This window comes from Neoarius graeffei, chromosome 3 (genome assembly GCF_027579695.1).
Source record: "Neoarius graeffei isolate fNeoGra1 chromosome 3, fNeoGra1.pri, whole genome shotgun sequence".
Taxonomy (NCBI): domain Eukaryota; kingdom Metazoa; phylum Chordata; class Actinopteri; order Siluriformes; family Ariidae; genus Neoarius; species Neoarius graeffei.
In genome coordinates this window covers 106,316,519-106,333,338 of record NC_083571.1, presented here as the reverse complement: position 1 = coordinate 106,333,338, position 16,820 = coordinate 106,316,519, and the positions used below count along the sequence as shown (strand labels likewise).

Sequence of the window (16,820 nt, the reverse complement as noted above, 5' to 3'; positions counted from 1 at the left end):
GCACGAATATCGAAGCAAAAACAACACTGAAGAAGCAGCAGCAACAACAACAACAATAATAATAATAATGGATGACTTCGCGTTTGTACAGCTGCTGCTTCTCGTCACTTAAAAATGGCGATCTTTCGCGGTCTTGTTATTGTTGTTGGTCTTAACAACTCCACCCCCCCCCGCTGACGTAAGCGGTTCTTTCCTCTGGCCCAGCAGAGAGTTGGTGCTAGCCTGGAACCGAATTTTCTGGCCCCAGAGCCAGTTCTTTGTCAGTGGAAACAGAAAACCCGGTTCCAAACTAAGCACTGGCCCCGAACCAGCCCTGGAACTGCTTTGGTGGAAAAGGGGCATTTGAGGATCAAATGGTCCAAAGTGGGCCTCATTACCCAATGAGATCAAATGTTGTTGTTTTTTTTTTTTTCTCAACTTTTTTTTCCAAGATATTTACATGTAAATTGGCAGGCATGTCTGTATCTATGTGTCAGCCCTGTGATGACCTGGCGACTTGTCCAGGGTGTACCCCGCCTTTCACCCGTAGTCAGCTGGGATAGGCTCCAGCTTGCCTGCGACCCTGTAGAAGGATAAAGCGGCTAGAGATAATGAGATGAGATGAGATTGGCAGGCATATAGATGGTTGTATACTGAATCTCATCTCATCTCATTATCTCTAGCCGCTTTATCCTTCTACAGGGTCGCAGGCAAGCTGGAGCCTATCCCAGCTGACTACGGGTGAAAGGCGGGGTACACCCTGGACAAGTCGCCAGGTCATCACAGGGCTGACATATAGACACAGACAACCATTCACACTCACATTCACACCTACGGTCAATTTATGGCCCTTTTCCACTACCCTTTTTCAGCTCGCTTCAGCTCACTTCAGCCCGACACGGCTCGCGTTTCGACTACCAAAAACCAGCACGACTCAGCTCGTTTCAGCCCTGCTTAGCCCCTAAAACTCGCACCGTTTTGGAGTGGGGCTGAAGCGAGCCAAGCCGTGCCGAGTGAGGTTGGGGGCGTGAGCAGACACTCCCCTGTGCACTGATTGGTGAGGAGGAGTGTCCTCACATGCCCACACACGCCCTGCGAGCGCGCTGGGATCTGTAAACACCGCAAACCTGGAAGGAGAAGAATTACGAATTACGAGAATTTCTGAAGCCTTATGCACCTCGCCTCATCTATATGCTCTTGCCAGTATCTGTTGGCGTTGTAGGTGACAACAAGCCACAGCACCAAGACCAGCAACACTAACGACTCCATGTCCTCCATGTTTATTGTTTACTATTCGGGTCGTGAGACTACCGCTTAAAAGCTCATTGAATCAGTGACATACAGAGCATCGTGGACGAGTTCGCGGAGCGCAAGGCTCGCCGTATGCCCTTCAAATAATGCGCGCAGTAGGCTATTGATGTTTTATTATGAGCCATGTACAGTATGTCGCCTAATGTTTTTTTGTTTCTGAGTTACATGTTCGTTTGAAGGACTTAATGTACAAAATAACATAGTTGCACCCCGTAGTGTTGAAATTGGTAAACACAGTGCATTCAGTGAGGTTTGCACCGCCCTCCTTTTATTTCTGACTCTTCCTGTCACCGTTGCAACCTCTGAGCGCTCACTCGTATGCCCTTCAAATAATGTGCGCAGTATAGGCTATTGATGTTTTATTATGAGCCATGTACAGTATCCTAATGTTTTTTGTTTCTGAGTTACATGTTCGTTTGAAGGACTTGATGTACTAAATAACATATAGTTGCACCCGGTAGTGTTGAAATTGGTAAACACCGCAGTTGCGGACATTTTGTAGCCTAAAATGATGTTATGATAAGCTTTAATAAAGGGCCCGGTCATTTGCCCCGCCCCCGGCCCGGCTCTGACTTGTTCCGCCACTGTCACTGATGTCACTGTTTGCGCTGCTTAACGACATCACCTGACGTCCACCCACTTTCGCTAACTCCACCCAATGTGTCCACCCACTTCCAGCCAGCACGGTTCAGCGCGGTTGTAGTCGAAATGCAACTCCAACAGCCCCGCTCAGCTCGACTCGGCACGGCACGGCTCAGCCGCGTTTGTAGTGGAAAAGCGGCATTAGAGTCACCGGTCAACCTAACCTGCATGTCTTTGGACTGTGGGGGAAACCAGAGCACCCGGAGGAAACCCACGCGGACACGGGGAGAACATGCAAACTCCACACAGAAAGGCCCTCGCCGGCCTCGGGGCTCGAACCCAGGACCTTCTTGCTGTGAGGCGACAGCGCTAACCACTACACCACCGTGCCGCCCTTGTATACTGAATACAAAGTTTAAAAAAATTTGTAAAAGCCAATTATGAGATGAGTATTTAATTAGTGTAGAATATGCTAATTATGTGAAAACCGTGAAGTCGGTACGCTCTCTTCTTCAAAGTTTCACCAAATGGCTTTATTTGTGCAACATAACTGATCTTAACTCTCATTTATACATCACAGAGAAGAAGAAATCAATGTTAATTATAAAAAATGGATACATCCCACTCAGGAATGTCATTCACATCTACCATTCTCAAAAAAAAAAAAAGATTTCCAATACCCTCTTTGTGTTCTGTAGGCCTTTGTATTTCTCAAAAGTATGATCTACTAGTGTTTATATTAAAGAATATAATTTCCAGTTAATATTCACAGCTTTCAAGGTGAACCTTGAAAAACTGTGAGATCCACATCCAATAAACAATTCACATTAACCGAATTGAAATTGACACTTTTGTGTTTCTGACTTCCCTTTTTTTTTTTTTATCATTCTGACCACTAAAATCTCTATTTTTCATCAAAACAACTGCAGTTATACTTTTAAAATAGTTATTTACATGAAGCAGTTTGATTTGGAATATTAAAAAAAATAAGTAGGTAAAGCTATGAAAACTCACTCCAAAGTCTCCCGTGAATCATAACATCAAAACTAGCTGACGGAAAATTTTGCTGAATACTTCATCAGAAGCAGTGAGAGTGAGAGGACATCCCTATAAAAGTTATCTGATTGATATTCACGAATAATCCAGTCAGAAACCGATCAGGAGAGAGAGAGAGAGAGCGCCTGACTGCTTTCCTGTGACTCAGAAATCACTGGCAGTTTCCCGACATCCCGTGAGCAGAGTGTACTTTGTTGTACCAACTTCAACCTGCCGTTACTCCCAAAGTACTGAACAAATCTTAATGAGGGAGAACTTTCTGCTTTCCAAAGAAATGTAAGCTTTTTATCCCCTGCTGGCTGAAAGGCCCGAAGGGGAATTATGTCGTAGCGATGTCCGTCCGTCCCGGGAAGCGTGCTCACCTTCTGAAATCAGCTCCTCTCACAATTTTTGGAGGAATTTCACGAAACTTGGCAGGAATCTTTGTTATATGTTGGTAATACACATATTTTAATTTCATTAAATTGGGTCGCATTTTACCAGAGTTACAGCCCTTGATTAACAAAATTATAATTTGACAATTTCATGAGTGTTCTTTCCTTCTGAAATCAACTCCTCTCACAATTTGTGGAGGAATTTCGCCAAACTTGCCAAAAGGCATTGTTGTATGCCGGTAGTACACATATTTATTTTGTTCAATTCGGTTGCATTTTACCAGAGTTGCAGCCCTTGATTAACAACCTTGTACTTTCACAATTTCCTGAAGGTGTGCTCGCCTTCTGACATCAACTCCTCTCACAATTTTTGGACAAATTTCTCGAATCTTGGCAAAAGGCCTTGTTATATGACGGTAATACTCATACTGCGATTTAATTTCATTTGTGAAAATTTTCCCAGTTTTGACTCTTGATTAAATCACTTGTACTTTGACAATTTCATGAGAGTGTACGTTCTTTTGAAATCAACTCCTCTCACAAGTTGTGGAGGAATTTTACCAAACTTGGCAAAAGGCTTTGTTATATGATAGTTGTACGCAAACTGAAATTTGGTTCAATTTGGGCAAATTTTTACCAGAGTTATGCCCTTGATTATTAACTAACTTGTACTTTGGCAATTTCATCAAGGTGTGCTTGCTGTCTGAAATCAATTTCCCTCGCAATTTTTATCCCCCGCTGGCCGAAAGGCTCGAAAGGGGATTATGTCGTGGCGACGTCCGTCCATCCGTCCTGGGACGGGTACTCACCTTCTGAAATTAACTCCTCTCACGATTTTTGGAGGAATTTCACAAAACTTGACTGGATTCTTTATGTCGGTAATATGCATACTGCAATTTCATTCAATTCAGTCACATTTTACCAGAGTTACATATGGCATAGTAGCCAGCGGGAGAGTGTGTGCTCTTGGAGCACTCTTGTTCACAAAAATATTCGAGAGTTAAGCAATGACCGATTTGGAAACTTGGATGAGCGTCTACGTGCACAATTTTCACACCACAGCCAGCGAGCATCTGATATGCTTACTAATATCCAAATAGAAGCTGTCATGATGCAAATGTGTTTGTTGTTTTTTTTTCACAAAATGGATTTTTATTAGTACTGTGTTTTCTTGTCTGCATTCTCCTGGAAATGATTTATAAAATCAATTTGTTTATCGATTGTAATAATCGTCTCTGCATTAAAGGAGCCAAACTGTGTATATTGAGCCGAGTGAGTTAGTGCCGTGTTGTTTTCCACTCTGATTGAAATGGTTTTGCTTCTCTCTACAGGATATATCGACTTGTCAAAGAGAAGAGTCTCTCCAGAGGAGGCCATTAAATGTGAAGACAAGTTTACCAAATCCAAAACTGTAAGTGCCAGACGGAGAGCAAATTCCCACCTGCCATTCAGCAGCATAGTGTCAAGTTTTATTACAGCTCTTTAAACCAGTTCCTATCAGTGTTGGACCATGATTCAGTTATAGTTGCAGTCAGAAGGTTATATACACAGACATGTATGTTATGGAGATACTGGGCTTTCATTGATTTCTTTAAAGGGGAACTGAAGTCATTTTTAAACTTGCTTTATTTCTTAATTCACGTGTTATTCAATTAAGTTTTTGGTTTTATTAACCTTCTGTCGTGACTAGTATTGGAAGGTTATATTACACTTGTCAGCCTTTTCGGTTTTTAGCCATGTTGAATGTACCGTATTTTCCGGACTATACGTCGCTCCGGAGTTTAAGTCGCATCAGCCAAAAAATGCATTATGAAGACGAAAAAACATATATACGTCGCACCGGACTATAAGTCGCACTTTTTTGAAGGGTTATTCTATCCATAGAATCTGTGATTCTATCTGATAAGCGGCGCGTGGTTACTGCGCGACTGCATCGTTTATTTAATAAACGAACAGCTGAGCAGTGATAACGCGCCCTTTGCCCTGTAAGTAGCCTAGTCTGATTATTTTAAATATCTACTACTATCTTTAATACTATCACTATCGTTATTACTAATAGCCTATATTATTATTATTATTATTATAACTAATATTAGTAGCCTATTACTGATGCACACACAATAAGCGCATGTGCGTAAAGTTATAGTAAACCATCCCCCGCCTTTTTTTTTTTTTTTTCTTTCATCAGTTTGCTTTTAGAATATTTTTACCGGTAGGGCTTATTATCGCCCCATGGCTCTTTCATCTGTGTTATTAAAGCTGTAGTCATCATCGAGGAGTGTCATTCTTCATTTTTGTCGAATTTTATTTCATCAAATCAGAGGTCAAGTAGGCTATAGGTATATCATCTCCAAAGACAGGTACGGTAGTAAAAACAACCGTCTAGTGAAAAAAAAAACAAACAACAACCGCTTTTAAATCCCCTACTTAAATCCTTAAAATGAGTCATTTAACTCATGTCTTGTGTGATCTGATCTCCAATGGTGAAATAAACCGGTTGTGATGAGTACAGTCTGTTATTTTAGAAGATAAATGTAATATATAATTTAATATATAGACTAATAAAAATTAATATTTTATAATATATCACGACATATTACTGTCTGTAACTGTTTGTCACTAAAGCGTTTTCTAAGATCATAATGTCTTATTATTATTATTATTATTATTATTTTACACACACAATAAGTGCATGTGCGTAAAGTTATAGTAAACCATCCCCCGCCTTTTTTTTTTTTTTTTTTTTTGAGTCGCCGGACCCACCCACCTCCTGCGTTCTGGGACCTCCCACTTCACAAATTAAGCACTGCCTAAAATCACTACATAACTTATTTAAATAACTATAGGCCTATCATTAATAATAAAACACAGGTCAATCAAGTTTATCAAGCTGATGATTTCACTCCAAATCAGCAAATCCATTGAATTCCTCATCCTCGGTGTCGCTTCTGAACAACTCTGCCTCCAGCGGCAGATGAAGCGCCGTTTCCTCTTCTTCTGCGTGGCTGTCGTCAGACTCGGCATCAGCTCCAGTTATTCCGCGGTGAAAAAAAAAACATATATACGTCGCACCGGAGTATAAGTCGCATGGCCAGCCAAACCATGAAAAAAAGTGCGACTTATAGTCTGAAAAATACGGTAGTTCGTTTGGTCCACGGCAGGCGTCGCTTATCCACGCGATCTTCACGAGACTTGTGCGAGACTTCAAATGTGAAGTGTCGGCGCCGCCATTTTGAAAACTTTACACAGCGGCCAGCTCGCCATATCATTCCAATTTAGATTAATTTCGAGATTTGCCAGCTTCATCAGTGATGGAGTGTCAGTCCTGCGCACTGTGGCGCGTGCACCTGAAGGCGCCGAGTGGACTCCAGCACGCGCGCCGTGAACAAGGCGCACCTGAGCTCAGTTAAGGAACTGTGTGTTTGCCTCTTTAAGAACTGCGCTGATGCATTTGCATCACAAAGTATTACGATACGCATGTACGCGTTACCGAGCCTTTCTGCCTGTTTTGATTTCCTGTTTCATGATCCTTGTGCCTGTTTCTCGTTCTTAACTGTATACTTCTGCACATACAGCCGCCTCCTTCGCGTACATGACATGGAGATTATTCCATACGACTTTGAACTAAAGCAGAGTAGAGTAGAGAAGAGTTGGAAAGACAACAAGATAAGGACTAGCCCATCGCGCTGGTATTTGCGTCATTTACTGTCACACAGTTAAAACGTGCCAGATCAGGCGGTTGGTGGGTTTTCAGAATAATAAATACATGCATGTATTTTTGTGATAAATATGTATTATACTGGGCGCATTTCCCATATAATCCTCACTAAGGTTTCGGACAGCACTATAAAATTGGCGTCCCCACTATATAGTGCCCTATATGGTGAGTAGGGAGTGATTTCGGACACGGGAAACTTCCGGCTTGATTACATCAGCATTTGAAAGAGGGCACACTTGTCTTTTGACAACATTGGCAGATATTGGTCACTTTGATTTTCCGCTGTACGTTTTACTTCCGTCCTACGATGTCTCGCACAGGTCTCAGCGAATCTTGTCTACGGCCGTTGCTTTGACATATGGACTGATATATTCCATAGCATATTTCAAACGCTTATAACTCGCTATAGCAGTGACAAAATAGCTGTCAGAAATGCATTTCTCATCTCATTATCTCTAGCCGCTTTATCCTGTTCTACAGGGTCACAGGCAAGCTGGAGCCTATCCCAGCTGACTACGGGCGAAAGGCGGGGTACGCCCTGGACAAGTCGCCAGGTCATCACAGGGCTGACACATAGAGACAAACAACCATTCACACTCACATTCACACCTACGGTCAATTTAGAGTCACCAGTTAACCTAACCTGCATGTCTTTGGACTGTGGGGGAAACCGGAGCACCCGGAGGAAACCCACGCGGACACGGGGAGAACATGCAAACTCCGCACAGAAAGGCCCTCGCCGGCCATGGGGTTCGAACCCGGACCTTCTTGCTGTGAGGCGACAGCGCGAACCACTACACCACCGTGCCGCCCGAAATGCATTCCTACATCTTATAAAATGAGAAATATAATTTTGATGATTAAAATTTGCCTTCAATTCCCCCTTAAAACTCAAGAATTTTGTGCACAATTTTTCAGTTATTTTCGGTTTTCTGAAATCAACACAGGATTAAAATTGTACATGCAGGGTCAAAAATGTACATATGCCTCCGTAGATTATTAATTCAGTGGTGCTGAAACCCCCAGAATGTCTTTTAACTTGCCAAGGATTTGTTTAACAGCATGCAGTACAAGTCCAAGGAGCTCAGTGCAGATCTAAGAATGCAGATCATAGATATGCACAAGTCAGGAATGTCTCTTGGAGACATTTCTAAACAACTGCAGATTCCAAGATAATCGGTTCAAATAATTGTACATACATACAAGTTACTGGAAGGTGTAGACACTTTGCCAAGGCAATTTGCTGTAAGAAGACCTAAACTGTCACCCTCAGCGGAGAGGAAGTTGGTTTGGATGGTCAGGAATCACCAAGACACGGCCCTGTCATGGACCGGAAGCTGCTGGAACACTGTCTCCAGTCAAGTGAGTTTTACATCATCATGGACTGAGAGGCCAATAAAGAAGCCCCTGCTCCAAAACGGACACCTTCAAGTTTGACTCAACTTTGCAGCTGACCACATGGACAAAGAAAAAGTCCGGTGGAGGAGAGTTTTATGGTCAAACGAGATAGTAGTGTGGCCACAGTGACCAGAGGAACACTGTACCAGCTGTGAAGCATGGTGGTGATGGAATCATATTCTGGAGCTGTTTTGCTGCCAGTGGAACTGGTTCATTGCACAAAGTGGATGGAATCATGAAGACAGAGGAGGAGTACCTCAGAATTCTTCAGCATAACCTCAAACCATCAGTTAGATGGTTATAGCCTGAACAACTGCGTGTTCCGGATGGCCAGTGACCCCCAAATACACATCAAAGTTTGTTGTGGAATGGATAAAGCAGGCTAACATTAAGCTTAAAACAAACCCTGGCCTCAGGACTATAGAAAATATTTGGACTGTGCTTAAAAGTCGGGTGCGTGTCAGTAAACACACGTTTTATTGAACTCTACTAATTCTGCCAAGAAGAGTGGTTAAATCTCCATCCAGAATTCTGCCAAAAACTTGAAGATTGCTACTAAAAGTGTCTGGTCAAGGTGAAACTTGCTATGGGACGTTTTATCCAAATATTAGGTGTACTGTATGTAAAGTTTCAACCCTGTGTATATCTAATTTTGACCCTCTGTTGATTTTTCAGAGAACTTGGGCACCAAATTCCTCCCCCTATGTTTGTTGTACAATTATTCTGGCACAGTCATTGAAAGGTCAATATTGCCATGACATTCATGTGTATGTAAACTTCTGACTGCAAATGTAGAGCAGCCTGGACAAGTCATTTTTATATTATTAAAAATGCAACGAATGCTTAGAACATCGTTTATCTTCTCGTGTTGAAAAAGTCGCATTTTTCATCTGAAATGCATTGTGGAGCTGAGTGGCATATTCAAATAATATTGGCTGGCATTGAGTGGTATATCGGATATATTCCATTCAGCTAGCATGATATTGAACGAGTCGAAGAAGAGTTCAATATCGTGCTAGCTAAATGGAATATATCTGATATACCACGAAAAAACAGCCATTATTATTATACATGCATACAGTGCCTTGAAAAAGTATTCATACCCCTTGAACTTTTTCACATTTTTCCACCTTACAACCACGAACTTAAGTTTTTTATTGAGATTTTATGTGATAGACCAACACAGAGTAGCACATAATTGTGAAGTGAAACGAAAATGATAAATGGTCTTCAAAATTTTAAACAAATAAAAATCTGAAAAATGTGGTGTGCATTAGTATTCAGCCCCCTGTACTCTGATACCTCTAAATACAATCCAGTGCAATCAATTGCCTTCAGAAGTCATCTAATGAGTTAAGAGTCCTACTGTGTGTGATTTACTCTCAGCATAAATACACCTGTTCTGTGAAGGCCTCTGTGGTTTGTTAGAGAACACTGAAGAACGAACATCATCATGAAGACCAAAGAACTCACCAGACAGGTCAGGGATAAAGTTCTGGAGAAGTTTAAAGCAGGGTTAGGTTATAAAAAAATTATCCCAAGCTCTGAACATCTCAAGAAGCACTGTTCAATCCATCATTCAAAAATGGAAAAAGTATGGCACAACTGCAAACCTACCAAGACATGGCCGTCCACCCAAACTGACAGAGCGAGCAAGGAGAACACTGGTCAGAGAAGCAGCCAAGAGGCCCATGATCACTCTGGAGGAGCTGCAGAAATCCACAGCTCAGGTGGGAGAATCTGTGCACAGGACAACTATAAGTCGTACACTCCACAAATCTGGCCTTTTTGGAAGAGTGGCAAGAAGAAAGCCATTGTTGAAAGACAGGCATAAGAAGCCATGTAGGGGACACAGCAAACATGTGGAAGAAGGTGCTTTGGTCAGATGAGACCAAAGTTGAACTTTTTGGCCTAAATGCAAAGCGCTATGTGTGGCGGAAAACTAACACTGCTCATCACCCTGCACACACCATCCCCACTGTGAAACATGGTGGTGGCAGCATCATGCTATGGGGATGCTTTTCTTCAGCAGGGACAGGGAAGCTGGTCAGAGTTGATGGGAAGATGGATGGAGCTAAATACAGGGCAATCCTGGAAGAAAACCTGTTGGAGGCTGCAAAAGACTTGAGACTGGGAAGGAGATTCACCTTCCAGCAAGACAATGACCCTAAACATACAGCCAGAGCTACAATCAGTGCGTTTACATGCACATAGAGAAAATCGAATTTCTGCCGTAGCTCGACTGAAATCGAAGTTCTAAATGCCATGGAAACACCTTAGCTCAGCTGAAATCGAACCGAACTGGATTTCTCGTAATCGAGCTATGCGACCTAGATTATGCGATTGTAGCCAAGCTACTTAGTGTATGTAAACCCTGTCGAGCTACTTACTTCAGCACTGCCCCTTCCGGAAGTGACGAGTGACGAGACCACAAGCGGGAAACACAACAGCCTCGGTCAGCATGACAACAGTAGTAGTAGCGAGCAGCAGAAGAGGTCGGGAGGTACAAGGAGAACGAACGAACGAAGAAGAGAAAATGGCGAGCAGAAATGTGCACTTCTGGAGCAATGAGGAGACAGAGTTCATGCTCATTCAGCTTAAGGAGTTGAATATATTAAAATGCATGAACATGGAACTGATCACTTTGTTTATACTCTTGAATAGCTCTTCATGACGACAACCGGAAGTGTACCAACACGATGGGGCGTGTAGCGCCACCTGTGGCTCGGGTGCACAATGTACCTCACACAATAGCTTGATTTCCTTGTGTGCATGTAGGATTGGATTTCTCTGGCACCCCTGCTGGGACCCTTAGCTTGATTACAGACAGTAGCTCGATTTGGATGTGCATGTAAACGCACTGAGTGGAATGGTTTAGATCAAAGAATATTCATGTGTTAGAACGGCCCAGTCAAAGTCCAGACCTAAATCCCATTGAGCATCTGTGGCAAGACTTGAAAATTGCTGTTCACAGACGCTCTCCATCCGATCTGGCTGAGCTTGAGCTATTTTGCAAAGAAGAATGGGCAAAAAATTCAGTGTCTAGATGTGCAAAGCTGGTAGAGACATACCACAAAAGACTTGCAGCTGTAATTGCAGCAAAAGGTGGCTCTACAAAGTATTGACGCGGGGGGGCTGAATACTAATGCACACCATATTTTTCAGATTTTTATTTGTTTAAAATTTTGAAGACCATTTATCATTTTCGTTTCACTTCACAATTATGTGCTACTCTGTGTTGGTCTATCACATAAAATCTCAATAAAAAACTTAAGTTCGTGGTTGTAAGGTGGAAAAATGTGAAAAAGTTCAAGGGGTATGAATACTTTTTCAAGGCACTGTACATACACACTTTTTTCATATCAGCATTCTCATGGGTTTCCCCAAAGTGTTTTAGCGTATCGGGCCTGATACGCTTGCTCTGCCTGCCGATACGCTTAGTCGCTCTAGTTAAAATCCGATACGCTTAGATTTATACCCATATGTTAAAATTTCCTACCCACAAGTAACTAGGGTTACTAGGGTTACATAGGAGAGCAAGTAACAGATCCATTTACATACTGATTGATATTTGTGTTAAACAAGCGGTCTTTTTTTCCAATGTTTGTGTTGATTCTGTCAAAGTAATATGTCTGCGTGGTATGATGTAAACAAACTGTAATGTTAGCTACGTCAAGATCACGTGTTCAAACCGTCCAATAAAAATATCGAAAGAAAACGTCAGACATCCCGGAAGTTTCCGATTCGTTATAAGCAATCTCATTGGCTGCCGATGTTGTCCCCAACCAGACGGACAAAGTGAGACTGACTTTTTAATAAGCTAGGAGAAGACTCGCTGGATAATTTGATCCACATCAGCATGGATGACAGCGAGATGGACTATGAGAGCGTTGCCCAACATTGGGCCAAGTAAAAGCCAAGGAGAATTAATCTGCTTTAAAGGAGTAGAAAACTTCATTCATTAGTTTGGGTTTGCAGAAAGATTATGTACTTAACACTCTCACGAAGTGAAGTTGTCCAAATGTGTCAAATATAGCATGATTTCAAATCATCATAAGCATTTTTGGCAGCGTGATGTCACTGGGATCCATTTAACAAAAGGCGGCTACGGATTATTCTTTCGTTAAAGGCTCGCAGTGACCTCACACTGCCAAATACACTTATCATTATTATTCGAAATTATGCTACATTTGACACTTATTAACACAATCTCTTCATGAATGTTTATAAGTACATAATCTTTCTGCAAACTTAAATGTATGAATTAAGTTTTCTTTTCCTTTAAATATGTTTTAATCTTAATCAAGTCCATTTAATAAAGTGCCAAAATTTAAACTTTATAATATGCAGTTGCCTTACTTTTCTTTTCAGTGCATCTTAGTTCTACATATATTACGGTAATTGCATCAGAAACATTCTAAACCATTACAGTTCTAGTAATACAGCAACTTATTTTAAGGTGGCAGGTCTTGGGTTCAGATCCCTTTGTGATCAACAGGAGGTCATGATGATCGATTCTCTTCATTGGATTGCGTAAGATGGAGCAAACCCACTGTTCATATTTTCATGCGCGTTTTTGTTACAATACTACTTGATAGATAATTAAGTGCAAGAGATCCCCATAGGTTTTCGAATCTATCGTATACCTCAGTAATCTATAACAAAACAGTTTAACTTGCATGTTGAACTTTAAGGTGAAATTTCAAATATGTACACATTTAATACTATTTAGGCCAGAAATCATTGAAGCACTGTTAAAATCTATCCTATAATCATGTATCTAAAACCTCTCGGAGACCCTGAAAATGCATCTGAGAGCATCTATTTTCAAAAAATTTTCCGAGGGGGCATGCCCCCGGACCCCCCTAGTTTCACTTCGCGCCGTTGGCGCTCAATTGTCTGTGTTTTATCATGCCAGAATTTAGGGCTTTAATTTTTTGGGGGGGAAAACACCGATTCTGGAAGGCCAACATTAGCTTTCCCGCAAGTTAGCATGGGAGTGAACTCACCTTCCAGCCGATGTAGGGTTCATCAACGCAGCACTGAAATGACCTACAGCCGCTGTAGCATTCATCAGTAGCACAGGCTAACGACCGAGAAACTAAGATTTCTGTCCCAAGACTTTTCTTCCACGAACTCGCCACTGTATTTTTCACTCAGACTTAAGTATTGTTTTCCTGATGTAATTTACTCAGTTACTTTTAAAATCAACGTTGATGACAGCACACAACGAAGCGACCTGGCAGCCAAAATTCTCTCAAAATCTTCCGCTTTTAACGAAACAAACCTGGTGGCCATGTTTGTAAACAAACTGTCACTCACTAGCGTGGAAGTTTTACATCTCTGACGTATCTCTCTTCCAGTTTTTTTTTTTTTTTTTTAATGCCCGTTGGTATGTTTTTCTCTTGTAAATATGTGTGAAGAATATATAATGAAGTTTTAGTCGCCTTTCAGGTGTTCAGCACGTCTTTAGTTTCAGTTTATTTATTTAGTGCTTAAACCTAGTACTGGATTAGCCTCGTCTTCTCTCTTTCCCAGCGGACAAAGAAACGATTGTACACATTTGCAGTAGAAAAGTTTTGCCATTGGATCTTCACGAGTGCAGATGTGTGACGCTGTGTTGTCTTGTCTTGACAGCGTGCAATATTATAACAATATTGCACGCTCATTCTCCTTTGGGGAGAGCAGCGTAATACATGGAGGATAAACGGTACGAGAACAATATTGCATGCCATCAGTGAACCTGCTAGAAGGGACTAGAATACAAGTTTTTATTCCGTGGAAAAAGTGGTCCGTATGGATAATTTCTGATATTTCGCTTCGATGACATCACTCCCGATGTTTTCCCACTGATGCAGATTGTCAAAATGGTGAACCGGATCAGAATTAAGATTCTTTTGATTAACTTGTGGATGTGTCCATATAATATAAATAACATTACACGTCGGTGTGAAGATATGAATATTATCTTCTCGTGTTGAAAATATTTTCACTCGTTAGCTTCGCTCACTTGTGAATATATTCACCACTCAAAGACAAACATATCTTCGTGCAACCGTGTAATGTCCTCTATGTATTTTCATAATAACAATGTATACTTATCGTAAGAATGGTAAGAGTATCGGAAATACTCACTCAAGTAAAAGACAGTTTCTACCATTTGAAAAGTGTCACTTTTTTTTTTTTTTTTTTTTTTTTTAAGAACGTGTTTCCCTAAAATGTGCTTTTGAACCCTGCTTTAGGTGTACAGTATTCTGAGGCATGTGGCGGAGGTGTTGGAGTACACCAAGGACGAGCAGTTGGAGAGTCTGTACCAGCGCACTGCCTGGGTCTTCGACGAGAAATACAAAAAACCGGGATATGGTGCTTATGATGTGTTTAAACAAGCTGTGTCGTAAGTACTGGAGCTTTATAACAAATGCATGCTTAAAGTGCTGATGACACGTTTTTGACATCTTTGGCGATGTTTTATAACATAAAAAGTAATTCCCGATGATCCATATATTAATTCACGAAGGCGCCTATTTTACAAGTTATGATAAACGCGGCTATTTGGGCAAATTTGACGGGGCTGCAGCACCCAGGAGACGAAAGAGGAGGAGGAGCTATATGACATCAGCGAAAGAACCTTCCTCCTAACTTACCAGTTTGTTGATGCGACAGGTGTTCAGTTTATCATTATTATACATTTTATATATATATATATATATATATATATATATATATATATAAATAAAGTTATTATGCCTTCGCATTGTGTTGCTGGCTTTTGCTCCAAAACCCACAAGGATGGGGTAAGTTTATTCAAGTTTCCCAGAGATCCCAAGCTGCATGCGAAGTGGGTGAAGCAAGTCAGGCGCACTCGTGACAAGTGGGAGCCCTCACCAACGTCCGTCCTGTGCTCTGAACACTTCGATTTGGATTGTTTTGACACCCTTCCCAGCTTTAAAGAATCTCTTGGGTGTTCAGTTCAGCACAAACGTGTGCTGCTACCATCAGCAGTGCCTACACAGTGTTGCCAGATTGGGAGGTTTCCTGCCCAGTTGGGCGGTTTCAAGTGCATTTTGGTGGGTTTTGAACATATTTCGGGCTGGAAAACGTCAGCAGTATCTGGCAACAGATACTGCTGACGTTTTCCAGCCCGAAATATGTTCAAAACCCACCAAAATGCACTTGAAACCGCCCAACTGGGAGGGAAATCTCCCAATCTGGCAACACTGCCAGTATTCCGGAGGGGGTCTACTAGTAGCTATGCCGGATCCAAAGACAGTCCTCCTGTCAGAACATGTGTTGTGAAATGACATAAGATAAAGGTACGTAGAGCTATAGATTCTACATGATAATCATAAATGTAATCATAAAGTCGGCGTGATATCAGTCATGTATTTGCTTGTGAAAGCTTGCAGCTTTCATGTAACTGCCGCCTAGCAACGAGAGGCAAAGGGTAAAGAGGGTAGGCTATCATAGATTCTATTCGGAAGAGATCAACACAATTCTAGACTCCCAGAAGAGGAAGAGCTAGCACTAGAGAGTTCACCGGCGTTTTCATGCGCCATTTCCATTGAGTAGAACCAGAGTAGAACAGCCAGTGAACCGCAGCGTGTTCTTCCGCTGACGTCACAACATGGCCGCGAGCCACGGACCCAGTTTTCTTGCGCTGTGCAATTAAAAGTTGGGTATTCGCGTAACAACAGCTTCTTTTCACGTAATTATAACAGAAATCTAACATGTTTGCCATGTTGTATAGTTTAAGAAATTGCATAGAGTCATGTTCGTGTCATCAGCCCTTTAAAGTGTATGTAATGTTGTATTGCAGTGCTTTAAAATGAAAATACATCATTAGTAACAACCAAAATTAATTAATAAAGCGGAGGGAAGATAATATAAATGATTTATCAAACACAAAACTATCGATAAATCGCGGCATCCGGATCCTGGAAAAAGGCAGCCTTGCCTTAGGGCTAATCTCACATGACGTCACGTATGGAACCCTGGCAATCTGGGTCATTTCAGTTTATCTGACTCTGTGCTTGCTTACTCGCTGAAATTGGATATTGTTGTGGAATCTTAGAAAAATAACGATGGTGCTGCGTTGTGTCTGGATGTAGGGGTCTGCGCGGGACAGAATTTGCAGTCCCGCTCCCGCAAAGAATTATGATTTTCAGTCCCGCCCGCGCCTGCCATATTTTGTCCCGCTCCCGCCCGCAAATCCCGCATGATGCAGATGTTCGCGTTATTTCTCACGAAAGTTCTTGTCATTGGCTTGGGGAATTAAACATGCTGAGCTTAGCTGAGCTCTCCACTGACCGATCCTTCACCTAGCGCACGTAGCGAGGGTGCACGTTGCCAGGCGGCATGCGCAGCTGAGGCTTTACAGAGATACCCAACACACCTAACAAAAT

At 41.8% G+C, this 16,820-nt stretch overlaps 1 protein-coding gene across 1 annotated transcript in view; it reads left to right on the top strand.

Moving 5' to 3' along the window:
- eif2s1b (eukaryotic translation initiation factor 2, subunit 1 alpha b) overlaps positions 1–16,820 on the top strand; it is a 38,309-nt gene that overhangs the window by 10,716 nt on the left and 10,773 nt on the right. Inside the window, exons 3-4 of the mRNA XM_060917859.1 lie at positions 4,634–4,713; positions 14,661–14,812. Coding sequence (XP_060773842.1) covers positions 4,634–4,713; positions 14,661–14,812 — 232 coding nt within the window. The remainder of the gene's footprint in view (positions 1–4,633; positions 4,714–14,660; positions 14,813–16,820) is intronic.